We start from the raw sequence: 27,437 nt of genomic DNA on the forward strand, positions 1-27,437 counted from the left end.
CCAGGCTTGGATGAAACTTTTGGTTGCAAAAAAAAAAAACAGTTGTATTGCCAGTCAACATAGGGGCTACCAAATAGCACCAGGTGTCTTGTGAGACAATGGATGTGATTCTCTATGTATAGGTAACGTCTAAAACCAATGTAGAGGAAGACACCCCAAACTTATACTGTGGTGTGTTATTGCCAGTAAAATTGTTAACTGGCATTCCCCACCCCAAACCTGCTCCAAATCTCTGCTTCCAGTTGGGCTTATCACCCATATGCAAAAAAATTGTGTCAACAAGCCCCTGGTCCACCCACTTATGTTGGCCCCTATTGTATCACCAATTCTGCCCCCTACATCATTACCCATTTCCTTGACATTATTGACCTGCCCCCTCAGGGTCCCACCTGTCTCAGCACCAGCTAAAGTAAGTAGAGAAATAACGTGTACTAGGAAATGCACTTGAACATGCCAGCACATTCATCACCGTAAATCAACCATTTTTTGTCCTGAAATGAAACAATTTCAAACATTGCATGAGGTTTCAAGCATATATTTTAATGGCAATATCCCCATAACCCAAGTACATTAGGATATATTTTAGGAATCAAGTGCACTCATCTTAAGTGTAGACCAGATAATAATGCAAATGATAACTGTGCCTGAATGTGACTGGCTAAACCAGCCTTTCTTTAAGACACACAAAACAGGCAATCGAGTCATAATCGATCATTTGTGATTTCAGATTGCTCTTGTGTGTTTGAGAGCTCTCAATAATAAACCCAGCTTCAGTCATAGCCTTTTGTATAAACTCTTTGTCGCACTTCAGCGCAGCAAACTTGTGTTGGCCGACCATGTAATAAGAGAGATTGATTGCTGCAAACAGGATCAGATGACCTCCAATCTTCAGAAGAGATGATAATTTCTTTAGAAGGTTTATGTACATGTCTTGATCTTTGCTAACGACCTCCAAGTAATAAGCGGTGAATAAACAATCTGCTTGGGGCAACACAACTGCACCCAGTGGGTTCTCTTTGGTGATGTCCCACTTTACCACTTGTTTGATTGCACTTCTGGTTTTTTGTTCATGTTTCCTCGCCTCAGTGCTGAAAAACAATATATTATTTGCTGTAGTTCGGAAAACATAAGCACTTTTTTTACCTTTTTAATAAAGACGCAAAAGCTCGATGATACCACTTGCAAGTAACAGTTTTTGATGATGAAAAAAAGACACAGTCTGAAACTATGAACAGTTTTGTCCAGTAAAATCTAAGTACAGTATTGTTAAGCAACAGTTGTTAGAGCCCCTTTAAAGGAGAATTCAACCCAAAAGTTAAAAAAAACCCTACCCCCCTACCCTACATACACCTCGTCCCTCCTCCACCCCAGCCTAGCTGCTACCTTGGGCAAGTGCCCCTAACTCTTTATTTACTCCTCCGTGCAGATTCTGTCCAGCAGAGTTCACGGCAGCTATCTTCTTCTCTTCGGTAATCTTCAGAATGAGACCGGCATAGTTGGCTCATGCGCAGTTGGAGCAATTTTCCGTTGTGCAACAACTGTGCATGCACCACATGCAACTCACGAAAATTGCTGAAGCGTTGGTCTCATTCCAAAGTGGCTGAAGATGGCGCCTGTGAACTCTGCTGGACAGAATCTGCATGGCGGGGTAAGTAAAAAGTTATGGGCATTTGCCTGTGGTAGCAGCTAGGCTGGGGGGGGAGGGATGGTGGTCTATGTAGGGTAGGGTTATTCAACTTTTGGGTTTAGCTCTCCTTTAAGGACACCATGGGTTGTTTAAACTAGATCTTACCAAAGGAATAACAACTATGTTCTTTCCCCCTTACCTTTGCCTAAGTGAGCAAACAAACTCTACAATGTGGGATTGTTCCACAGCTCCAGGTTCATTTCTGATCCAGTTCTCTAGGGCTTTTATACAACAGTCTGAAGATTCCAGCAATATAATATGTTTAAAGAAATCAGTGGCAACAAAGCTGTGACACACGGAAGAGCCAATAGTAAGCCCAATCAATATTTCTCCTTTCACAGAACCTATAGCCAAAAACAAAAATGATGACTTTTAACAAATGATTTAATTTTTTATATGAAAGATTTAGGTTGGGGTTCATCATATTTTCCAACACAAAATATAGCTTTGTCCACAGGCTTAGAATTCTGGCGACCAGAATCAGAACCCATATATGATTTGGCCCAAAAGCAGCTGACATTTGAAGGTAACACCGAAAATTCAATTGTGTAGATTGTTCTCAGCTTTAAATTTGAATTTATGGATTCTAAAAATTCAAATGGAATTTCTTTGAACCTTTGGAATCAAAAAGAAATGCAATGCCAACAGAACATTGTTTAACCCTTTAAGTGCCACCCCACGTAGAATCTACGTTCTGTGGGAATGACACTTGAAATGCCACAGAACGTAGATTCTACGTTCTGCAGCATTTCAGGGTTAGGGAACGGAGGAGCGGCTTTTTCGTTCCCCAGCCCCCAGGCAACGAGCAGGGGCTGGGAACGAGTGGCCCCTGAGGCGCGATCGCCCAGGGGCCCCAAGGCAGCAGCAGGCACGTGCAATATATGTGCCCTGCTGCTGCCTGCACTTTCAGAACGGAGGAGCGACTTGTAAAGTCACTCGCTCCGTTCTAAGTGCTATCCACCGGTTCCCAGCCCCTAGGCAACGAGCCTAGGTGAAGAACAAGGGGCCCCTGGGTCGCGATCGCCCAGGGGCCCCTAGGCAGCAGCAGGCACGTGAAATCTACGTGCTCTGCTGCTGCCTGCACTCTGTGAACAGAGGAGCGGCTTGTAAAGCTGCTCGCTCTGTTCAGACTCATTCCCCAGCCCCCAGGCAACAAGCCTAGGCAGGGAATGAGTGGCCCCTGAGGCTCTATAGCCCAGGGGCCCCAAAGGCAGCAGCAGCACGTGGAATGGACGTGCTATGCTGCTGCCTGCACTTCCTGGCCGCTAAGCTCCGCCCCTTTTACCGGATCATCAGAAGAGGACGGTGCCAGCTCTGCCTGCAGCTCTCCTGGACGATCTGGACCCTACTACTCCCAGGTTAGTGCCCATCCACACACAAACACACACAAACACACAAACACACACTTATTTTCCCATTACACACTTACATTCACACTTACACACAATCACATACATTTTTGGGGGATCAGGGGGGTCACACACATTCACAGCACCCCCACACGCTTGCACACGCACACAACATGCAATTGGTCAGTTCTACACACACATACACACTTACACTATGTTGTGTCTTTGTTTTTTGTTTTTATCGCATCGTCTGTTTTTTTTTGCCTGAAAAAACTGTTTTATTGCCATTGCGAATAGCGTATTCGCTAATTGCACTGCGCAATACCTTTTGTATGTTATTTTGGTGATTATACTGCAATTCTGGTGATTTTTGTGCATTTTTAGCCATTTTATTGCATGTTTAGCCATTTTATTACATTTTCAGCTGTGCGATGGTGTTGTTCCCCTGTTTCTGTCTGTAAAACTTATTTGGCCATGCTAAAATATTCAACCATTGATTCTGACTGCTGATTACAGTAGGCGGAAAAAAAAAAGCATTGATTTTTGCGGTTTTGTTGGATTTTAGTGATTTTATACCATTTCGCTTTGTTCTTTGTTACTTCATTTTGACCATGAAAATTTTGTCTGCTATATAACCATTTGGAGGTCTCTGTGTGCAAAATAGTTTGGTAAATCTTTTCATACCAGGCATCAAACTGTTCAGTACACCCCTGGCGTTCATATTTAGGATGACTTTTGCTGGTACGTTACAAAATGTGGGGTATATAATGGGGTAAAATGCTTGCTTTGTGACTATTTTCAGAAATTCCATAAAAACTGTTATGTTTAGCATTGCTTTGCGGTTTGGTAGTTTGCAGTAGAAAGATGTAATTACTTGCTTTAGATTCGTCTGAATGTGTACTTTCGGAAAATATATGGGTTTCTAGGGTCTTCATACTGTTAGGGGGTCTTATGGTGCATAATGCACATACCAGGTGCTTGTATTGTAGCAGTCAGTGTGTCATACGTGAAAATTCATATGTACTATTTTCATTTGGGCGTCTCTGTATGCCACCTAGTTTGGTAAATCTTTTCATATCAGGCATCAAACTGTTCAGTACACCCCTGGTGTTCATATTTAGGATGACTTTTACTGGTACTTTGCAAAATGTGGGGTATATAATGGGGTAAAATGCTTGCTTTGTGACTATTTGCAGAAATTTCTTAAAAAGCGTTATGTTTAGGATTGCTTTGCGGTTTGGTAGTTTGCAGTAGAAATATGTAATTACTTGCTTTAGATCCGTCTGAATGTGTACTTTCGGAAAATATATGGTTTTCTAGGGTCTCCATACTGTTAGGGGGTCTTATGGTGCATAATGCACATACCAGGTGCTTGTATTGTAGCAGTCAGTGTGTCATACGTGAAAATTCATATGTACTATTTTCATTTGGGCGTCTCTGTATGCCACCTAGTTTGGTAAATCTTTTCATATCAGGCATCAAACTGTTCAGTACACCCCTGGCGTTCATATTTAGGATGACTTTTGCTGGTACGTTGCAAAATGTGGGGTATATAATGGGGTAAAATGCTTGCTTTGTGACTATTTTCAGAAATTTCATAAAAAGCGTTATGTTTAGGATTGCTTTGCGGTTTGGTAGTTTGCAGTAGAAAGATGTAATTACTTGCTTTAGATCCGTCTGAATGTGTACTTTCGGAAAATATATGGGTTTCTAGGGTCTTCATACTGTTAGGGGGTCTTATGGTGCATAATGCACATACCAGGTGCTTGTATTGTAGCAGTCAGAGTGTCATATGTGAAAATTCATATGTACTATTTTCATTTGGGCATCTCTGTATGCCACCTAGTTTGGTAAATCTTTTCATATCAGGCATCAAACTGTTCAGTACACCCCTGGCGTTCATATTTAGGATGACTTTTGTTGGTACGTTACAAAATGTGGGGTATATAATGGGGTAAAATGCAAGCTTTGTGACTATTTTCAGAAAGTTAAAAAAAAAGCCTTATGTTTAGCATAGCTTTGTGGTTTGGTAGTTTGCAGTAGAAAGATGTAATTACTTGCTTTAGATTCGCCTGAATGTGTACTTTCAGAAACTATATAGTTTTCTAGGGTCTCCATACTGTTAGGGGGTCTTATGGTGCATAATGCACATACCAGGTGCTTGTATTGTAGCAATCAGAGTGTCATATGTGAAAATTCATTTGTACTATTTTCATTTGGGCGTCTCTGTATGCCACCTAGTTTGGTAAATCTTTTCATATCAGGGATCAAACTGTTCAGTACAGCCCTGGCGTTCATATTTACGATGACTTTTGCTGGTACGTTACAAAATATGGGGTATATAATGGGGTAAAATGCTTGCTTTGTGACTATTTTCAGAAATTTCATAAAAAGCGTTATGTTTAGCATTGCTTTGCGGTTTGATAGTTTGCAGTAGAAAGATGTCTTTACATGCTTTAGATTTGTCAGACTGTGTACTTTCGGAAAATATATGGTTTTCTAGGGTCTCCATATTGTTAGGGGCTCTCATTGGGTGCTTATGTTGTAGTAGCCAGAGTGTCATACGTGAAAATTCATATCCCCTATGTGGATTTGGGGGTCTCTGTATGCCACATAGTTTGGTAAATCTATGTTTATTGGGTATCAAACTGTTAAGTAGACCCCCGGCATTCATATTTAGGATGCTTTATGCTGGTAATGATACATGGACGATACAATGCTGGAAAGTTTAAGCTTTGAGGCAATTTTCAGGTATTTCACCAAAACTGCCATTTTTGGGAAAGCCTTGCGACTCAGTCGTTTGGAGCAGAAAGGCATGGGTACCCATTTTAGATTCGGTAGAATGTGTCCTTTCCAAAAATATATGGTTTTGGGGGGTAAACCAATATTTCTGTGTTTTTACCCCACAAAAAATGCAGTCAATGTGTTGATTTTTCATTAGCTGAAGTTACCCACAGGACTATTTGTATGAGCTAACTTCATTTTGGGGCCTCTAAATGCCAGATACTTTGGTAAAACTATGAACAATGGGCACCAAACTGTTTGGAGGAACCCTGGCAATCATATTTAGGGGGCTTTTTCTTGGCACCTAATGATACATGGGTGATATGGTGCTGGGAAGTTGAAGCTTTGAGGCAATTTTCAGATATTTCACCAAAACAGACAATTTTGGGAAAGCCTTGCGACTCAGTAGTATGGAGCAGAAAGGCATGGGTACCCATTTTAGATTCGGTAGAATGTGTCCTTTCCAAAAATATATGGTTTTGGGGGTAAAGCTATATTTCTGTGTTTTTACCCCACAAAAAATGCAGTCAATGTGTTGATTTTTCATTAGCTGAAGTTACCCACAGGACTATTTGTATGCGCTAGCTTCATTTTGGGGTCTCTAAATGCCAGATACTTTGGTAAAGCTATGAACAATGGGCACCAAACTGTTTGGAGGACCCCTGGCAATCATATTTAGGGTGCTTTTTCTTGGTACCTAATGATACATGGGTGATATGGTGCTGGGAAGTTGAAGCTTTGAGGCAATTTTCAGATATTTCACCAAAACAGACAATTTTGGGAAAGCCTTGCGACTCAGTAGTATGGAGCAGAAAGGCATGGGTACCCATTTTAGATTCGGTAGAATGTGTCCTTTCCAAAAATATATGGTTTTGGGGGGTAAACCAATATTTCTGTGTTTTTACCCCACAAAAAATGCAGTCAATGTGTTGATTTTTCATTAGCTGAAGTTACCCACAGGACTATTTGTATGAGCTAACTTCATTTTGGGGCCTCTAAATGCCAGATACTTTGGTAAAACTATGAACAATGGGCACCAAACTGTTTGGAGGAACCCTGGCAATCATATTTAGGGGGCTTTTTCTTGGCACCTAATGATACATGGATGATATGGTGCTGGGAAGTTGAAGCTTTGAGGCAATTTTCAGATATTTCACCAAAACAGACAATTTTGGGAAAGCCTTGCGACTCAGTAGTATGGAGCAGAAAGGCATGGGTACCCATTTTAGATTCGGTAGAATGTGTCCTTTCCAAAAATATATGGTTTTGGGGGTAAAGCTATATTTCTGTGTTTTTACCCCACAAAAATGCAGTCAATGTGTTGATTTTTCATTAGCTGAAGTTACCCACAGGACTATTTGTATGCGCTAGCTTCATTTTGGGGTCTCTAAATGCCAGATACTTTGGTAAAGCTATGAACAATGGGCACCAAACTGTTTGGAGGACCCCTGGCAATCATATTTAGGGTGCTTTTTCTTGGTACCTAATGATACATGGGTGATATGGTGCTGGGAAGTTGAAGCTTTGAGGCAATTTTCAGATATTTCACCAAAACAGACAATTTTGGGAAAGCCTTGCGACTCAGTAGTATGGAGCAGAAAGGCATGGGTACCCATTTTAGATTCGGTAGAATGTGTCCTTTCCAAAAATATATGGTTTTGGGGGGTAAACCTATATTTCTGTGTTTTTACCCCACAAAAAATGCAGTCAATGTGTTGATTTTTCATTAGCTGAAGTTACCCACAGGACTATTTGTATGCGCTAGCTTCATTTTGGGGTCTCTAAATGCCAGATACTTTGGTAAACCTATGAACAATGGGCACCAAACTGTTTGGAGGACCCCTGGCAATCATATTTGGGGTGCTTTTTCTTGGTACTTAATGATACATGGGTGATATGGTGCTGGGAAGTTGAAGGTTTGAGGCAATTTTCAGATATTTCACCAAAACCGACAATTTTGGGAAAGCCTTGCGACTCAGTAGTTTGGAGCAGAAAGGCATGGGTACCTATTTTAGATTCGGTAGAATGTGTCCTTTCCAAAAATATATGGTTTTGGGGGGTAAACCTATTTTTCTGTGTTTTTACCCCACAAAAAATGCAGTCAATGTGCTGATTTTTCATTAGCTGAAGTTACCCACAGGACTATTTGTATGTGCTAACTTCATTTTGGGGCCTCTAAATGCCATATACTTTGGTAAACCTATGAACAATGGGCACCAAACTGTTTGGAGGACCCCTGGCAATCATATTTAGGGTGCTTTTTCTTGGTACCTAATGATACATGGGTGATATGGTGCTGGGAAGTTGAAGGTTTGAGGCAATTTTCAGATATTTCACCAAAACCGACAATTTTGGGAAAGCCTTGCGACTCAGTAGTTTGGAGCAGAAAGGCATGGGTACCCATTTTAGATTCGGTAGAATGTGTCCTTTCCAAAAATATATGGTTTTGGGGGGTAAACCTATTTTTCTGTGTTTTTACCCCACAAAAAATGCAGTCAATGTGTTAATTTTTCAGTAGCTGAAGTAAAGTCCTGGACAATTTGGATGTGCTAACTTCATATTGGGGTCTCTAAATGCCAGGTACTTTGGTAAACCTATGCACAATGGGGATCAAACTGTTCAGTGGACCCCTGGCAATCATATTCAGGGTGCTTTTTCTTGGTATCTAATATAGTGTGTGATATGCGGAGCAGCAAAATAAAACCTTTGAAGTGATTTTTCAAAATTTTGATACATTTTTATAAAAACCGCTACGTTCAGACAAGCTTTGATGTTTGGTAGTTAGGAGTAGAAAGACATAGTTACCCATTTTGGAATCCGCAGAATGTGTACTTTCTAAAAATATATGGTTTTCTGGGGTAAACCTACAGTTTCAGGATTTTGTGGCCTTGGAATCTAAAGTATGCCGTTTTCTGCCTTCTGCTTTCAAAATTCGGTAATATACTGCCGGGAGTTTTTGCTGTACAGATGTCCTAAATCTGGCTAAAACTATACATATCTGGTATTGGCACGTTCGTGAAACACGAGGCTTTCCAAATCAGTTGGATTTTCATGCGTAAAATGAAATATTTTTCTGGTATAAATGCATATATTGTGAAAAATAGGATTTTTTCATTTTTTTTTTGTATTTAGAGCTATAAATCTTTTTGCAGAGGTGGAAATACATGACAACTCAGGCAGATTTAGAAAGCTCAGTTTCTCCCGAAAAAAACAATGTATAGTTTTCCTAGGTAAACTATAGGTTTCCCCTCAGAAAATGCCACTAAAGTGAGAGAGCACAAATGTTTCAAAAACGGCTGGCATTTCGCGTAACCAAAATGTGAAATTCTGCTGGCACTTAAAGGGTTAAAAATGTATATACAGCACATTCATTTTGGTGTTTCTGGCTCTTGAGATAAACTGGAAATAACAGTCCTTTATAAAAATAACGCTAACATACCTGATGATAGTAAATTTTGGAAAAATTTCAGGGGAGTTTCCACCAGCTCCTCCTTAGAAATGGTCTTATCAGCCCCAATGTACGTGTCAAAGAGATGACAGGGATCAAATTCTTCATCATGGTAGTCCTTATGCTCTGAGCAGCTCATAATGATTGTTCCTTAATAGTCTTGTGATACTATAATCAAAGTTAATTTAATGTTGTTCAACTGTAATAAAAATACAGTGAACAATATTATTTTGTAATGCTATGTAAGAGTTGCATTTTTCTATTTTTATACTATGAACTAATTGAATTTCAGGATTCATTATATCACAACAAAACATGTACACACATAAAGCTATAAAATAAAATAAATTTACAATGACATACAATGTAAGCCATACATTAACCTTATCTCAATAAAATACCTCTGAGTTGTGACATCCCATATAATACAGATGGAATATTCAAATAATCTGGCATTTGTTGTAATGAATACTCTCACCTGAAATCCTGTGCAATTTTCTGGCAGGAGAGAACTGACACAAGATGCTGGATAAAATACAGTCCTTGGTGAATTTATAGTTGCTGACTAATCATCGTATTATTTACAAAGGATCACAAGAGTAACCATGTGACAGCAATTCATTTTGACGATCATTAAAAATTTGAATTTCAAAATTACCAATTTGCATTGGTATCTAAACATTTAGCAGTTTTAATAGACACATCACAATCCACTATTGATAGTACCACTTTTCATGCACCACAATTTTGAGACCTTTACATGGATGACAAGAGTCCTTGGCAAATTAAACTACACCCCTCTACAGACCTAGTCACAATGGTCACTTTTGAAACTTGGCAGGGATTTGGAAAATATGAATGAAATTTTATTTTCTGTTCAAATTTTCATGTCTACATTAATCTGCCTGAAATAAGAATAAGACATTGGTTAAAAATGTACTTATTATTAACATTTTAAAAAGTGCTTATTAGTAATGTAAAAGGAGTATTTATTGTCTGAAACTCAGAAATGCACTCCCTATCCCTCCAATCAGTTCTCTTGTCAAATTGCTCGGGAAAATGTAACCTTCTTTATGGGGAAATACACAGTAAAATAAGCCAGCATGGGAATTCTTGTAAGAAACTTACCCTGGTGGTCTAGTGGGCAGCGGGGTCCACGGCGCGTCCTTGGTGTGGACGCCCGCTGCGCTGCTCCTATCCTGCCCTTGCCGGCGCCATCTTTGATTCCTAGGGCGCGCGCCTCTTAAAGGCGCAGGCGCGCTGGCATGATTGCGCTGGCGCGCTGCCATGATTGCGCCAGCGCGCAACGACGCGAAATTGCACACGTTTTAGCACAATTGGATCCCTATTTAAGGCCCATTCAGACCTTTAGCCAGTGCCCGTTATAAGATCATATCCTGTGGTTTTCTGAGCTTTTGCTACCTGTTTCTGAATTTGCTATCCTGACTGATTATCCGTGTTTGACCCTGCCTGTTCCTGACTACTCTGCATTCTGTATCCTGACCCTTGCCTGCCTACGACAACTCTTCCTGCTTAACCCCTTGCTTGATCACCCGGTTTTGACCCTTTGCCTGCCTGACGATTCTATTATCTGCCTGTCCTGATCTGGTCTGTTCCGTTTCCACCAGACGCCTTGTCCTTGACCTTCTGCCCAAAGACTCTTGCTATCCAGTCGTGCCCCTTTGCCAGCCAGAACTCCTCGCCTTGTAACCCTCGTTAAGTCCAGGTGGCACCCAATTAAGCTGAGGGCTCCTCCAGAAGCCTAAAGGTGGTCACACTACTGGTGAAGGCTAGCCGAGACCAGGGTCCTTGGCATTTGTTCTGGTATTGGGTGCCGGCCGTGACAATTCTACATTGATTTCTAAAGGCCAGTTAGGGTGGGGAGGATTCGAAGATAATGGGGCAGATTCACTAAAGGGCGAAGTGGCTAGCGACAATTCGCCAGTAATCTCATCCATAGGGACATTGCCAGTTCACTAACAGGCGTAGAGGACACTTTGCTAGCGAACAAGACCATCGCAAGCATTCATTTGCACCCTATCAGCAGGTAACTTGTCGCTATGGCGAACGGTCGTTACTCAGCGAAATCACTACGATGCGTATTTTACTGAACGTTACCTCTTTGCCAGAGTTTACTTCACCGTCTCAGACCAGACGAACTGATAAAACGAAGCAACGTCTTCCTCAAGCTTATGTCAGTGACATCATATCCTGTATGCCGGAAATGAATTAAAGTTGTAAAAAACGCTGGCAACTTTTACTTTTTTAAAGCGGGATTGCCTTCAAAAGATTTGAGGGGCATGGAACATTTGTTTTAGGGTGAGCTCATGTGTAGGGCAACAGAGGATCTCTTGCATCTTTATTATGGTTCCGTGGACATTTTTAATAAAAAGTGGCCACTTGAAGTATTTGCACCAACATCACTAATAAAGACATCCATACCATTTTAATGTACAATTGACCTAATGCAAATTGACCTAAGCGTAAGAGTACCTAAAAGTAGGTTTAAGCATAAATGAACACTAGCGAAAATTCGCAATTAAATTCTCACGCTGCCGAAGTAACGCTAGCAAAAATTCACCAGTGTTCCGCTGCTGAGACGCAACTTTGCATTTTAGTGAATTAGCATAGTGGTAATGAATTTGTGCCCTTTCAAAGTGGCGAGAAGTGCAGCGAACCGCTCTCAGGCGAAAATTTGCCCTTTAGTGAATTTGCCCCAATGTCTTCTTACTTTCCTTGATGCCCCTGAAAGCCCAGGAATACCTATTCAAATAAAGCTTTTTTATTATCGTTCTCTATCATATTAGAAGATCAGATTTCATGTATTTATGTAGTGATTTTGTCTTTGCTTTGCTATTCATCCACTCACTTCTTCAGGTCAGATTACCAGGAAGCACTGCTAGAAATATGAAGGAATATTGATTTGCTACATGCTCTCCGAAAATATTGTTTTGATCCTGAGTGTATATCTGGAATTGTTGTCACAAAACAGGAAGGGAGAAAGGAAGTAGAGACATTTCCATGTGTAACAGGAAACTGACTCCCCAATCCAAGCCTTTTTTTAACCATTTTTTCATCACACGGATTCACACAATATCACACACTGTTTTCAAGCAAATATTTTTTTTTTAATTTTGATGATGGTATTCCTATATCATGGATATACTTTATGCATTAGGAAGACAAATCTAAGAGTAGACATAATAGTGCAAATTTAATGCAAGATTAATGTGAGAAATGTAATTGCAACTGAATCCAATCAGTTATCCCACCCTGTCTTTGCGAGACACAAAATAGGCAATTGATTCATAATCGGTTAAAGGTGATTTAAATTTCCTTTTGTGAGTTTCAGAGCTTACAATGGTGCACCCGACTTTTGCCAGAGCCTTTCGTATAAAATCTTCGTTGCACTTTAGAGCAGCAAACTTGTGTTGGCCGACCGTGTAATAAGACATGTTGATCGCTGCTACCAGGATCAGGTGACCTCCAATCTTCAGAAGGGACAAAAATTTCTTTAGAAGGTTTATATAGATGTCTTGATCTTTGCTAATGCCCTCCAAGTAAAAAATGGTAAATAAGCAATCTGCTTGGGGCAACACAACTGTACCCAGTGGGTTCTCTTTCGTGATGTCCCATTTTACCAGTTGTTTGATTGCCCGTCTGGTTTTTTCTTCATGTTTCTTCCAATCTGTACTGAAAAACAAGATATTATTTGCTGTGATTTGGAAAACATAGCACTTTTTTACCCTACTTAATAAAGGAGCAAAACCTTGGAGACACCATTTGCAAGAACAGTTTTTGATATTTAAAAAGACACCCAACCGTCAAGTTCAACATTGGCTTTTAACTGAAGAAGAGGGAGGTATATATACCAGTCTCAATTTATCAACAGTTTCCCTAGAAATGTATTTCTCCTCACAGCATGCGAAAATCAAAAACAAAAATCATAAAGAATATCTAGAGCAGATAATTATTGCAATACAGAAATTCTGACTCAAACCTGGACTCACAGCTAATGACAGATTGGTTGCCATGTAGAAAAAGCATTCTACAACTGGAAATATATATTGTTCCCTCTGATGGCATCTAATGTTGATGGAGCATCCAATGGGTCTGGGTGTTCATCATAGTTCAGTTAAATCTTAGTACAGTATGTTTAAGTGACAGTGGTTAGAGCCCCTTTAAGGAGATTGCAGGTTATTTAAACTAGATCTTACCAAATAAATCACACAACCATGTTCTTTAACACCCTTACCTTTGCCCTATAAGTGAGCAAACAAACTCTAAAACATGGGCTTGTTCCACAGCTCCAGGTTCATTTCTGATCCAATTCTCTAAGGCTTTTATACAGCAGTCTGAATATTCCAGCAATATAATATTTTTGAAGAAATCAGCAGCAACAAAGCTTTCCCACACAGAAGAGCCAACGCTAAGCCCAATCAATATTTCTCCTTTCACAGAACCTACAGCAAAAACAAAAATGATGACTTCTAACAAATTGTTTACTTTTTTGTATGAATGGTTTAGTTTGGGGTTCACCACATTTTCTGACAACTTTTTACAAAATATATATTTGTCCAAACCTTTAGAATTTAGTTAAACATAATGACAACTGATATGTGATGTTGCCTGAAAACACCTGACACCTATAATTTAATTTTGGATTGTTTTCAGATTAAAATACGTAAATTAGAAGTCTGTTTTGGTTTAGTATTTGGACAAGATTGGGTATTTGGTTAAATTTAAGGAGACTAAAAATTGTAACAGATTTTCCTTTGAATTTTTGGAATCAAACATAAATTCAATGCCAACAGAACAATGTATATGAAGACCATTCATTTTGGTGCTTCTGGCTCTAGAACTGGAGAGCCTGCCTAAAACTGGTCTTGCGAGAAATGGAAAATTGCAGTCCTTTATAAATAATAATAAAGCTAACATACCTGATGACAATAAATTATAGAGAAATTTTATGGGATTTTCCACCAGCTCCTCCTTAGAAATGGTCTTATCAGTCCCAGCGTACGTGTCAAAGAAATGACAGGGATCAAACTCTTCATCATGGTAGTCCTTATGCTCTGAGCAGCTCATAGCGTGGGCTCCCGAAATGTCCTGTTATACTATAAGCAAAATTTGTTTAATTTCGTTCAACTATAATCAAAATACTTGTATCAAGATGTGAAGGCTATGATTTTGTAATGCTCTGTAAGAGTTGTATTTTAGTGTTTTTTTATAACTATGAATTAATTGAATGTACAACAAACTATGTCCACACTCCTGTAAACTATACACCAACTTTATCTCAATAAAATACTTCTCAGTGTCAAACCCCATATAACACAGATAAAACACCAAATAAGTTGGCATTTGTTGTAAAGAACACGCTGACCTGGAATTCTGTGCAAAGTTCTGGCAGGAGATAATTGACACAAGATGCTGGATAAATACAGTAAAAACGGTCGATGGGTCTGTGCATTTATTGTTACTGAGAATCTTGAATAATCATTGTAATATTTACAAAGGATCACAACACAAACCATGTGACAGTAAGTAAAGAGATGTGCTCTTCTTCCCCCATCCCTCTAATCTTCTCTTGCCTAATTGTTTGTGAGAACATAAGCTTTTCCTGGGAAAAATACACAGTAAGAAGCAGGGTCTGAATGGGCCCGCGGGACATCAGGAAAAAACTTGGTGGGCCCCCAGCCCTTGTGGGCTCTGCCAACCCAGACCTGATGTAAGTGACACCTCCCGACCTCCCTCCCGGCCTCCAGTCGCAATCAGAAAAAAAGGTAGGAGCGGGGAGCCTGAGGTGTCTGTGTCTTCCCCTGGGTGGGGGCCCGGGGGTTGTGGAGGCCCTGAAGTAGTGACCTCCATGGGCCCTGAGCCCCCCAGTCCGACCCTGAGTAAAAGAATTCAACACAGGCATCTAATTTTGACATTTTATTGTTCAAAACTATAGTGTATTAATTATTAAACCAATGTTCATTGGATTAGGTGTATTATTAATAATCCTAGTAATGATCCTGTAAGGAAAATGAGTGATTCACAGAGTAGTAGTAGATAGAGAGAATAGAGCAACATCTTAAAGATGGCGTTTAGAGCTTTTGGCAATTCAAGGAATGTGACACAGTTTAATGATTGATTTTCACAATATATAATGTGTTAACAGATAAGATGTACTCAGTAATGATGTATTTTTGACCATATATAGTATGTTAGCTGCTAAAATGAAGATACTTCTTATATTCTGTGTGGGGGAAACAAATAAAAAGCTTAATTTGGGGGGAGGCTCTTTGACTTCTGCCTGGACTTCAGAGAACCATTTTATGTAGGGGTCCCTCAGCGACTGTGCTAAGTATCAAAACATCTCTTTTGTGTGTTTTACTTGTGTGTGTCAGTGTAATCACTCTAAAGATGGAACAAGAGCCCTTCCCAATACAGATCGCAAATTAGGCAAAGTATTTACCCATCTTCCTCTTTTCTGTTATAAAATGCATGTTTTTGACAATATAAGGAAAGCTTAAATTGAATCTTTTTCCATGATCTGCTTTCTGAAACATTTTTAAATTCCCACAATGTATGGGGGGACCCATAGTTAAAATATTAAAAAAACACAAAAATTCCAGACATATCAGAAATAAAATTTAAATATATGTTTATTTAGACAATGATTACAATGGTTTAGCAGCCAAAATAAAGCCCAGCACATACAAAAGTTGTCATTCTAAATGACATTATAATATTTTACCAATTTTACACTCAGACCAGTGGCAATTACCCCATACCAACCAATTCAAAATATTATAAAATATATAATTATTAGTGATGAGTGCCCTTAGACTCCAATGGGTGAAAAAAAGTGTTGCGAGTCAAAATGTTGTTGCCCATAGACTTAGCCATTTCTAGAATTTGAAGCCCACCACTAATTATTATCCTATATAGTGCCAAAATATTATGCAGCCCTTAATGAGGTTATTTATTATGTTCAGACAGCATCACCAAACCTAATTAAAGAACAACAATATAATCATTAAAATGAACACCACTTCATCTTTGGAGATTCAGGAATTTAGGCCTCTCTTTCCTTTGGGATACAGAATATGTCAAATATTCATAATCACACAAACCAGAATTATGTCTTTTTTTCTCTTTCCCAAATCTCTCTATAATAAACCCTTTCTTTGCCAGAGCTTTTCGTACAAACTGTTCGTCATAAGCCCGGGTAGAAAACTCGTGTTGGCCTAACATGTAGTACGTTTCATTAAGGGCTCCAAGCATTATCAGGTGACCTCCTATCTTCACAAGGGAGGAGATTTGTTTTAGAAGTTTTAGATACATCTCATGATCTTTACTAACAAGATCCAAATATGCAAAACTGAGCACACAGTCTGCTTGGGGCAACACAACATCATCAAGTGGGTTCTCTTTGGTAATGTCCCATTGTACCACCTGTTTGTTGGCTGTTCTGGTTTTTTCTTCATGTTCCTCACATGTTGTGCTAGAAAACAAGACTTAAAATAATGAATCATGTTTTCCATCCAATTTAAGTCAGGGAAACATTAGCTTAACTGGAAAGATTAGGAGGTGTCCACCACAAGCAGTATAGACACTCTGTACATTAACGCAAACATTATAAACAAAAATATATTATGTAGATTTCATTTTTAATAGTCACTAAACCATTAAATAATTCACAAAATAGTGACATTTCATAGTAAAATGTTTCCTTATTCCAAGTCAATGGGTGTTTTTCCTTGTGTTTATTCTCAGTTTAAATGCATTGGAGTCTATCAGCTTTTTCAAGTGTTTATTTTAGTGCCAAATTAATTGGAGTCTGTGGGTGTTTTTTTCACTTTTTTCCCTTCACAAAATAATGTTTTGTCTGACAAAATAAAACACATAGCAAACAGGTTCATGAAAACTTAAGCCACATGATATTCGCTGCAAACCTGTATCATGTGAAAATTGCTTATCTCTAGTAGAGCTATCTAAGCAATTTTTTTTAAATACAAATTCTCGTTTGGAAAATATATTGAATAATTTACAATGGGGAGGCCCATTTATCGACATTAGAATAGTGGTGGTTTTAGGGTTTTCCAAAACTACAATTGAACTCCATTTCTCTAAAATCCTTAAAGCCTCGTAAATTATTAGCGGATCAAAAGAAATACTGGACAATGAACTAAAAAAATCTTTTATCGAAATTTAATAGGAAAAAAAAAATCCAAAAACTCTCTAAAAGTCTGAATGGATAAAATATGGTCTAATAGAATGAGCACCCCTTTGTAGTAGAGTTTTTCATGATTTTTACACTCTTTATACGCATATTCCCGATTTGTTAGAGAAATTTCTTTTCTTTTCACCTCTTTCTTTTACTCACTATTCCCCTTTAAGACCACAGACAAAGGTTGTAAGGTGAGAGTGGTCTATGGCTTCTGGTTCCTTGTTTAACCATTTCTGTGCCTCTTGTTTATCGGATTCACAGGAGTGTAACATGATGATGTTGTCAAAGTAATCAGCAGCCACCAACATATGCACAAAAGATGAAGTAACACTAAGTTCAATCACAGTTTCCCCTTTCACCAAACCTGCATCAAATAAATAAAAAAGCAATAGCACAACTATAAGATTGTGGGGCAAATTCACTAAAGGGCGAAGTGACTAATGCTGGCGAAAATTCGCCAGTGTGAAGTCATTTCGCAACTTCGCAAATTTACTATCAGTCATCCTGGCGAAAATTCACCAGCGATGATGATAGCCTATCGCAACTTCGCACCGCTGGCGAAGTTGCACTCTGGCGAAGGGGGCGAAAATACGCAAATTTACTAACATTGGTCTTTTTCTGAACGTGACCTCCTTCGCCAGAGTTTACTTCGCTGGGTTAGAGCAGGCGAAGTGCAATAAAGTAGATAGGAGTTTTAAAAAAAAAAGTTGAAAAATTTTCTAAGTCCCAAAATAGTTGAAATTTTTTCTAAGTCCCAAAAAACGCTGGCGTCTTTTCCTTTTTTAAGGGTGATAGGCTGAAAAAAACATACATTTTTTTTGGGGGCACCTTCCTTCCCCCCTACATTTCCTAACATATGGCACCTAAACTATACAGTGGGCTCATGTATAGGGCAAAATAACAACTCTATTTTATTTTATGAAGCTTTCCCAGGCTTGTGTAGTGTAATGTATTTGCTGCAACATATACGTTTATTGTACTTTTACTTGGCGCCGTATTCAAATGAGGCATCACTAGCGTAAATTCGCTTTGCTTGACTAATTAACGCTAGCGTAACTTCGCTACCATTCGCCTCCCTGAGCGCAAATTCGCATTTTAGCGAATTTGCATAGAACTGGCGAAAATCCGCCAGCTATCGCTGGTGCAACTTCGGATCTTAGTGAATTTGCTCCATAATCTGCAGATCGTACACAGCTAAAGCCAGCAAAAAAAGTCAAGCGACAAGAGCTCACAAAATTCAAATGATAATATTTAAATATGGGATAAACACTTATTTTCAATTAGCTTTTTTTTTTAATTCAAGTTTTTTAAATTTTAAATTTGAACTTTTTTAAGAAAACTTCCTAGAAATTGAGAAAACTTCCTATTTAATTTACTGTTGTTCAACGGTAATAAAAAAACTTGTACTAAGACTAAATACAGTGAATGATATGATATTGTTCGACGAACTGATAAAACGAAGCTACATCTTTCTCCAGCTTATGTCGGTAACATCATATCCTGTATGCCGGAAATGCATTAAAGATGTAAAAAACACTGAATTTGCGCCCTTTCAAAGTGGCGAGAAGTGCGGCGAAGCACTCTCAGGTGAAAATTCTCCCTTTAATGAATTTGCCCCAATGTCTTCTTACTTTCCTTGATACCACTGAAAGCCCAAGGGATATTAAAGGAATACCTATTCAAATAAAACTTTTTTATTATTGTTTTCTATCATATTAGAATATCAGATTTCATGTATTTATGTGATTCTGTCTTTGCTTTGCTATTCGATCACTCACTTCTTCATGTCAGAGATATTACCAGGAATCACTGCTAGAAATATAAAGGAATATTGATTTGCTACATGCCCTCTCAGACTATTGTTTTGATCCTGAGTGTATATCTGGAATTGTTGTCTCAAAACAGGAAGGGAGAAAGGAAGTAGAGACATTTCCATGTGTAACAGGAAACTGACTCCACAATCCAAGCCTTTTTTTAGCCATTTTTTGGCACACAAGTTCACACAATATTACACACTGTTTTCAAGCAAATATTTAAATTTTTATTTTGATAATGGTATTCCTATATCATGGATATACTTTATGCATTAGGAAGACAAATCTAAGAGTAGACATAATAGACATGAAATTTAATGCAAAATTAATGTGAGGAATGTAATTGCAACTGAATCCAACCAGTTACTCCACCCTGTCTTTACGAGACACAAAATAGGCAATTGATTCATAATCGGTTAAAGATGATTTAAATTTCCCTTTGTGAGTTTCAGAGCTTACAATGGTGCATCCAACTTTTGCCAGAGCTTTTCGTATAAACTCTTCATTGCACTTTAGAGCAGCAAACTTGTGTTGGCCGACCGTGTAATAAGAAATGTTGATCATTGACACCAGGATCAGGTGACCTCCAATCTTCAGAAGGGACACAAATTTCTTTAGAAGGTTAATATAGATGTCTTGATCTTTGCTAATGACCTCCAAGTAATAAGCGGTTAATAAACAATCTGCTTGGGGCAACACAACTGTACCCAGTGGGTTCTCTTTCGTGATGTCCCATTTTACCAGTTGTTTGATTGCCCTTCTGGTTTTTTCTTCATGTTTCTTCCACTCTGTACTGAAAAACAAGATATTATTTGCTGTGATTTGGAAAACATAGCACTTTTCTTACCCTACTTAATAAAGGAGCAAAACCTTGAAGACACCATTTGCAAGTAACAGTTTTTGATATTGAAAAAGACACCCAACTGGCTTTAAACTGAAGAAGAGGGAGGTAAATATACCAGTCTCAATCTGTCAATTGTTTCCCTAGAAATGTATTTCTACTCACAGCACTTGAAAATCAAAAACAAAAATTATATAGAATGTCTAGAGCAGATAATTATTGCAACACAGAGATTTTGACTCAAACCTGGACTCACAGATAATGACAGATTGGTTGCCATTTCTACAACTGAAAATATATATTTTCTGGGTGTTCATTATAGTTGTTAAATCTTACTACAGTATGTTTAAGTGACAGTGATTAGAGCCCCTTTAAAGGAGAAGGAAAGCTACAGAGGCATTTTATTGTCAATAGATTAGCTGCAACAGTGCAAGCTAGAATGCTTTATTTATTCTGTAGAATGTTTTACCATACCTGAGTAAAAAGCTCTTGAAACTCTCTGTTTGTTTAGGATAGGAGCTGCAGTATTAATGTGGTGTGACATCACTTCCTGCCTGATTCTCTCCCTGCTCTGTGCTCAGATTACAGTAGAGAAGGGAGGGGGGGGGGAGAGGAACAAACTGAGCATGCTCTTGCCCAGGGCAATGAGGTTTAAGCTGAAGGCAGGAAGTCTGATACAGAAGCCCATGAGTACACAATAGAAGGAAAGAAATGCTGTGTTTCCTTTGACAGGGGACTCAGAGCAGCACTACTTTGAGGGTTTACTGGTATATTTAGGTGTACCTTTCTGATAAGGCTTAGTTAGTTTTAACCTTTCCTTCTCCTTTAAGGAAATTGCAGGTTATTTAAACTAGATCTTACCAAATAAATTACACAACCATGTGTTTAAACACCCTTACCTTTGCCCTTTAAGTGAGCAAACAAACTCTAAAACATGGGCTTGTTCCACAGCTCCAGGTTCATTTCTGATCCAATTCTCTAAGGCTTTTATACAGCAGTCTGAAGATTCCAGCAATATAATATTTTTGAAGAAATCAGCAGCAACAAAGCTTTCCCAAACAGCAGAGCCAGTGGTAAGCTCAATCAATAGTTCTCCTTTCACAGAACCTACAGCAAAAACAAAAATGATGACTTCTAACAAATTGTTTACTTTTTTGTATGAATGGTTTAGTTTGGGGTTTCTCCATATTTTCCAACAACTTTTTACAAAATATATATTTGTCCAAACCTTTAGAATTTAGTTAAACAGAATGACTGATATGTGATGTTGCCTGAAAACACCAGACATTTGAAGGTGACACCTATAATTGAATTTCGGATTGTTTTCAGATTAAAATATGTAAATTAGAAGTCTATTTTGGTTTAGTATTTGGACAAGATTGGGTATTTGGCTAATTTTAAGGAGACTAAAATTGTAACAGATTTTCCTTTGAATATTTGGAATCAAACATAAATTCAATGCCAACAGAACAATGTATATGATGCCCATTCATTTTGGTGCTTCTGGCTCTAGAACTGGAGAGCCTGCCTAAAACTGGTCTTGCGAGAAATGGAAAATTGCAGTCATTTATAAATAATAATAAAGCTAACATACCTGATGACAATAAATTATAGAGAAATTTTATGGGATTTTCCACCAGCTCCTCCTTAGAACTGGTCTTATCAGACCCAGCGTACGTGTCAAAGAGATGACAGGGATCAAACTCTTCATCATGGTAGTCCTTATGCTCTGAGCAGCTCATAGTGTAGGCTCCCCAAATGTCCTGTTATACTATAAGCAAAATTTGTTTAATATCGTTAGACTATAATCAAAATACTTGTACCAAGATGTGAAGGCTATGATTTTGTAATGCTCTGTAAGAGTTATATTTTAGTGTTTTTTTATAACTATGAATTAATTGAATGTACAACAAACTATGTACACACTCCTGTAAACTATACACCAACTTAATCTCAATAAAATACTTCTCATTGTCAAACCCCATATAACACAGATAAAACACCAAATAAGTTGGCATTTGTTGTAAAGAACACGCTCACCTGGAATTCTGTGCAAAGTTCTGGCAGGAGATAATTGACACAAGATGCTGGATAACTGCAGTAAATATGGTCCATGGGTCTGTGCATTTATTGTTACTGAGAATCATGAATAATCACTGTATTATTTACAAAGGATCACAACACAAACCATGTGACAGTAAGTAAAGAGATGTGCTCTTCTTCCCCCATCCCTCTAAACTTCTCTTGCCTAATTGTTTGTGAGAACATAAGCTTTTCCTGGGAAAAATAAACAGTAAGAAGCAGGGTCTGATTGGGCCCGCGGGACATCAGGAAAAAAATGGTGGGCCCAGCCCTTGTGGGCTCTGCCAACCCAGACCTGATGTTAGTGCCACCTCCCGACCTCCCTCCCAGCCTCCAGTCGCAATCAGAAAAAAAGGTAGGAGCGGGGAGCCTGAGGTGTCTGTGTCTTCCCCCCCGGGGGTTGTGGGGGCCCGGGGGCCCGAGGGTTGTGGGGGCCCGGGGGTTGTGGGGGCCCTGAAGTAGTGACCTCCGTGGGCCCTGAAGTAGTGACCTCCGTGGGCCCTGGGCCATCCAGTCCGACCCTGAGTAAAAGAATTCAACACAGGCATCTAATTTTGACATTTTATTGTTCAGAATTATAGTGTATTAATTATTAAACCAATGTTCATTGGATTATGTGTATTATTAATAATCCTAGTAATGATCCTGTAAGGAAAATGAGTGATTTACAGAGTAGTAGTAGATAGAGAGAATAGAGCAACACCTTAAAGATGGCATTTAGAGCTTTTAGCATTTCAAGGAACATGAGACTGTTTAATGCTTGATTTTCACCATATATAGTGCGCTTACTGATAAGATGTACTCAGTAAAGATGTATTTTTACCATATATAGTATGTTAGCTGCTAAAATGAAGATACTTCTTATATTCTGTGTGGGGGAAACAAATAAAAAGCTTAATTTGGTTGGAGGCTCTTTGACTTCTGCCTGGACTTCAGAGTGACTGGTTATGTTGGAATTGCTGCTGAGCCATTTTATGGAGGGGTCCCTCAGCAACTGTATCAAAACATCTTTTTTGTGTGTTTTGCTTGTGTGTGTGTAATCACTCTACAGATGTTATAAAATGCATGGACATGTTTTTGACAATATAAGGAAAGCTTAAATGGAATCTTTTTCCATGATCTGCTTTCTGAAACATTTTTAAATTCCCACAATGAAACAAATGTATGGGGGACTAATAGATTAAATATTAAAAAAACACAAAAATTCCAGACATATCGGAAATACAATGTAAATATATGTTTATTTAGACAATGATTACAATGGTTTAGCAGCCAAAATAAAGCCCAGCACATACAAAAGTTGTCATTCTAAATGACATTATAATATTTTACCAATTTTACACTCAGACCAGTGGCAATTACCCCATACCAACCAATTCAAAATATTATAAAATATATAATTATTAGTGATGAGTGCCCTTAGACTCCAATGGGTGAAAAAAAGTGTTGCGAGTCAAAAAATGTTGTTGCCCATAGATTTAGCCATTTCTAGAATTTGAAGCCCACCACTAATTATTATCCTATATAGTGCCGAAATATTATGCAGCCCTTAATGAGGTTATTTATTATGTTCAGACAGCATCACCGAACCTAATTAACCCTTTAAGTGCCAGCAGAATTTCACATTTTGGTTACGCGAAATGCCAGCCGTTTTTGAAACATTTGTGCTCTCTCATTTTCTGAGGGGAAACCTATAGTTTACCTAGGAAAACTATACATTGTTTTTTTCGGGAGAAACTGAGCTTTCTAAATCTGCCTGAGTTGTCATGTATTTCCACCTCTGCAAAAAGATTTATAGCTCTAAATACAAAAAAAAAATGAAAAAATCCTATTTTTCACAATATATGCATTTATACCAGAAAAATATTTCATTTTACGCATGAAAATCCAACTGATTTGGAAAGCCTCGTGTTTCACGAACGTGCCAATACCAGATATGTATAGTTTTAGCCAGATTTAGGACATCTGTACAGCAAAAACTCCCGGCAGTATATTACCGAATTTTGAAAGCAGAAGGCAGAAAACGGCATACTTTAGATTCCAAGGCCACAAAATCCTGAAACTGTAGGTTTACCCCAGAAAACCATATATTTTTAGAAAGTACACATTCTGCGGATTCCAAAATGGGTAACTATGTCTTTCTACTCCTAACTACCAAACATCAAAGCTTGTCTGAACGTAGCGGTTTTTATAAAAATGTATCAAAATTTTGAAAAATCACTTCAAAGGTTTTATTTTGCTGCTCCGCATATCACACACTATATTAGATACCAAGAAAAAGCACCCTGAATATGATTGCCAGGGGTCCACTGAACAGTTTGATCCCCATTGTGCATAGGTTTACCAAAGTACCTGGCATTTAGAGACCCCAATATGAAGTTAGCACATCCAAATTGTCCAGGACTTTACTTCAGCTACTGAAAAATTAACACATTGACTGCATTTTTTGTGGGGTAAAAACACAGAAAAATAGGTTTACCCCCCAAAACCATATATTTTTGGAAAGGACACATTCTACCGAATCTAAAATGGATACCCATGCCTTTCTGCTCCAAACTACTGAGTCGCAAGGCTTTCCCAAAATTGTCGGTTTTGGTGAAATATCTAAAAATTGCCTCAAACCTTCAACTTCCCAGCACCATATCACCCATGTATCATTAGGTACCAAGAAAAAGCACCCTAAATATGATTGCCAGGGGTCCTCCATACAGTTTGGTGCCCATTGTTCATAGGTTTACCAAAGTATATGGCATTTAGAGGCCCCAAAATGAAGTTAGCACATACAAATAGTCCTGTGGGTAACTTCAGCTAATGAAAAATCAGCACATTGACTGCATTTTTTGTGGGGTAAAAACACAGAAAAATAGGTTTACCCCCCAAAACCATATATTTTTGGAAAGGACACATTCTACCGAATCTAAAATGGGTACCCATGCCTTTCTGCTCCAAACTACTGAGTCGCAAGGCTTTCCAAAAATTGTCGGTTTTGGTGAAATATCTAAAAATTGCCTCAAAGCTTCAACTTCCCAGCACCATATCACCCATGTATCATTAGGTACCAAGAAAAAGCACCCTAAATATGATTGCCAGGGGTCCTTCAAACAGTTTGGTGCCCATTGTTCATAGGTTTACAAAAGTATATGGCATTTAGAGGCCCCAAAATGAAGTTAGCACATACAAATAGTCCTGTGGGTAACTTCAGCTATTGAAAAATCAACACATTGACTGCATTTTTTATGGGGTAAAAACACAGAAAAATAGGTTTACCCCCCAAAACCATATATTTTTGGAAAGGACACATTCTACCGAATCTAAAATGGGTACCCATGCCTTTCTGCTCCAAACTACTGAGTCGCAAGGCTTTCCCAAAATTATCGGTTTTGGTGAAATATCTGAAAATTGCCTCAAACCTTCAACTTCCCAGCACCATATCACCCATGTATCATTAGGTACCAAGAAAAAGCACCCTAAATATGATTGCCAGGGGTCCTCCAAACAGTTTGGTGCCCATTGTTCATAGGTTTACCAAAGTATATGGCATTTAGAGGCCCCAAAATGAAGTTAGCACATACAAATAGTCCTGTGGGTAACTTCAGCTAATGAAAGATCAACACACAGGAGAAAGCTCTCTGTTTAGTGCTGAATTAAGCATTGAAATTCCTGTTTGAGACAGGATTTTTTGTTATCACTTGGTGTGTGAATGTGTTGTCCACTTAGTGGGTGAAATTTGGGAAGGTTTGAGTTGATTTTCTTTACTAAAAATCGATTTTTCTTTTGACCCTGAAGGTGAGTGATTCCTAGCCCAGTTCCTTTCACTTGCTCTGGGCTACAAACTCACTGTTAGATCCCCTACCCCTCCCCCGCACCTGGGTGTCAGTTTCATTTGCATTTTTCTCTTGTTTCAGCACAAATTGTTTAATTTTTGTACAGATTGAGTGGATATTTTGATTTTGCACTCAGTTCTGTGAGGAGAGAAAGCTAAAGGGAGAAGGATTTAATATAAGTATAAATATAAAATCTTTTCCAGCAGCAGCAGTGCAGCTCCCAGGCACCTGCTCACATTAACCCTCTCCCTGCCACAGCTTCTCAACTTAAAACTTACTTTTTTGTTAATCAATAGTATAAAGCTTTCTTTTTGTGTGGTGTTGTGTAAAATAATGGGAGGGAATAAAAAGGAAAGTTATAAAAAAACATCTCTTGGTTCTAAAGCAAAAGGACCTGAAAAACCCAGCTGTAGCTCTGCAAGGAAACACCAGTCAGAGCCCATGTCAAAAAGCCCCATTGCCTCTACTTCTGCTGCTGCAGCCAATGTGACCCCTGCTAAAACATTTGCACACGCGGTAGCTACTGGCAGCAACCCTAGCCAAGTCACTGCTGGGGTAGAGAAGCTTACAAGGAAGCATGGGGTCAGATGCCTAATGTCAAGCACTCATGGCATAGAGGTTTATATAAAGGCTGCAGCTGAAGTGGTGGGTCACTCTGCAGTAGTGGCAGCAAGTAAAATGTATGGGAAAGCCATAATCTTTGCCCGTACTCTAACTGCAGTGCATACTCTGGTACAGAGGGGTATCACAGTGGGAGGGAGTTATGTCCCTGTAGAACCCCTAGAAGGATTGGGCACAAGGGTGGTTTTATCTAATGTGCCCCCCTTCCTGCAAGACCACTTATTGTACCCCCACCTGCAAGCCCTTGGGGAGTTAAAATCAAATATGTCTAGAATTCCCCTGGGATGTAAGGAGAGCAGACTGAGGCACGTCCTTTCCTTTAAAAGGCAGGTGCAACTACTTTTACCTCGGGGGCAAGACACTATTGAGGGGTCTTTCGGGGTTCCATTTGAAGGGGTGCTGTATAAAATTTTTTACAGCACAGAGGAAGTGAGGTGCTTCCTTTGCAAGAACCTGGGGCACACTCGCCAGAGTTGCCCCAAAGGGCAAATTAAGACCACAGCCCCTGTTCCTGCTCCCAGTGCCTCAAATAAAACATCTTATCCTGCTGGGACTATTTCAGCAGGGTCCTCAAAGGGGATATCTCCTTCACTAAAGAACCTCAAGGTGGCTGTTACACAACCCACCTCTACAACATCCAAACCTCCTCCTTCTTCACTGAAGACATCTAAGGCTGCAGCATGTCTTACAATTGCGGCAAAAGGGAAGGGGGGAAAACATGTCAAAGCTTCCCCCAGGGTCACAGTTGTTCCTACAACAAAAAGGT

At 38.9% G+C, this 27,437-nt stretch overlaps 4 protein-coding genes across 5 annotated transcripts; all 4 read right to left on the reverse strand.

Annotated features, from left to right (window-relative positions):
* Positions 1 to 519: 519 nt before the first annotated feature.
* On the reverse strand, positions 520 to 9,832 carry LOC108699503 (nicotinamide N-methyltransferase). Of its 2 annotated transcripts, none has more exons than XM_041572297.1 (4): positions 9,747 to 9,832; positions 9,260 to 9,467; positions 1,827 to 2,031; positions 520 to 1,088 (listed from the first exon to the last, which is right to left on the reverse strand). In XM_041572297.1, the coding sequence occupies exons 2-4, from the start codon at positions 9,405 to 9,407 to the stop codon at positions 659 to 661; spliced, it is 783 nt and encodes a 260-aa protein (XP_041428231.1). In that variant the 5' UTR covers positions 9,408 to 9,467; positions 9,747 to 9,832; the 3' UTR covers positions 520 to 658. The 2 variants fall into 2 exon arrangements, with proteins under 2 accessions (XP_041428231.1, XP_018087099.1); XM_018231610.2 differs by having other exon boundaries at positions 9,260 to 9,436; positions 9,747 to 9,825.
* Positions 9,833 to 12,374: 2,542 nt separating this feature from the next.
* Positions 12,375 to 14,755, reverse strand: LOC108698849 (nicotinamide N-methyltransferase). Its single transcript, XM_018230696.2, has 4 exons — positions 14,655 to 14,755; positions 14,209 to 14,385; positions 13,524 to 13,731; positions 12,375 to 12,961 (listed from the first exon to the last, which is right to left on the reverse strand). The coding sequence occupies exons 2-4, from the start codon at positions 14,354 to 14,356 to the stop codon at positions 12,532 to 12,534; spliced, it is 786 nt and encodes a 261-aa protein (XP_018086185.1). The 5' UTR covers positions 14,357 to 14,385; positions 14,655 to 14,755; the 3' UTR covers positions 12,375 to 12,531.
* A 401-nt stretch (positions 14,756 to 15,156) lies between these two features.
* LOC108698850 (nicotinamide N-methyltransferase) lies at positions 15,157 to 18,500 on the reverse strand. The gene is made up of 3 exons (XM_041572896.1): positions 18,476 to 18,500; positions 17,646 to 17,925; positions 15,157 to 16,763 (listed from the first exon to the last, which is right to left on the reverse strand). Exons 1-3 carry the CDS (start codon positions 18,498 to 18,500, stop codon positions 16,313 to 16,315), a joined length of 756 nt encoding a protein of 251 aa, XP_041428830.1. The 3' UTR covers positions 15,157 to 16,312.
* Positions 18,501 to 19,514: 1,014 nt separating this feature from the next.
* Positions 19,515 to 22,243, reverse strand: XB5814630.L (provisional ortholog of indolethylamine N-methyltransferase L homeolog). The gene is given in 4 exon segments (NM_001093859.2): positions 19,515 to 20,096; positions 21,044 to 21,251; positions 21,739 to 21,915; positions 22,185 to 22,243. Coding segments are annotated over 3 exon segments (786 nt in total). The 5' UTR covers positions 21,887 to 21,915; positions 22,185 to 22,243; the 3' UTR covers positions 19,515 to 19,666.
* Positions 22,244 to 27,437: the final 5,194 nt, after the last annotated feature.

This window comes from Xenopus laevis, chromosome 8L (genome assembly GCF_017654675.1).
Source record: "Xenopus laevis strain J_2021 chromosome 8L, Xenopus_laevis_v10.1, whole genome shotgun sequence".
Lineage (NCBI taxonomy): Eukaryota > Metazoa > Chordata > Amphibia > Anura > Pipidae > Xenopus > Xenopus laevis.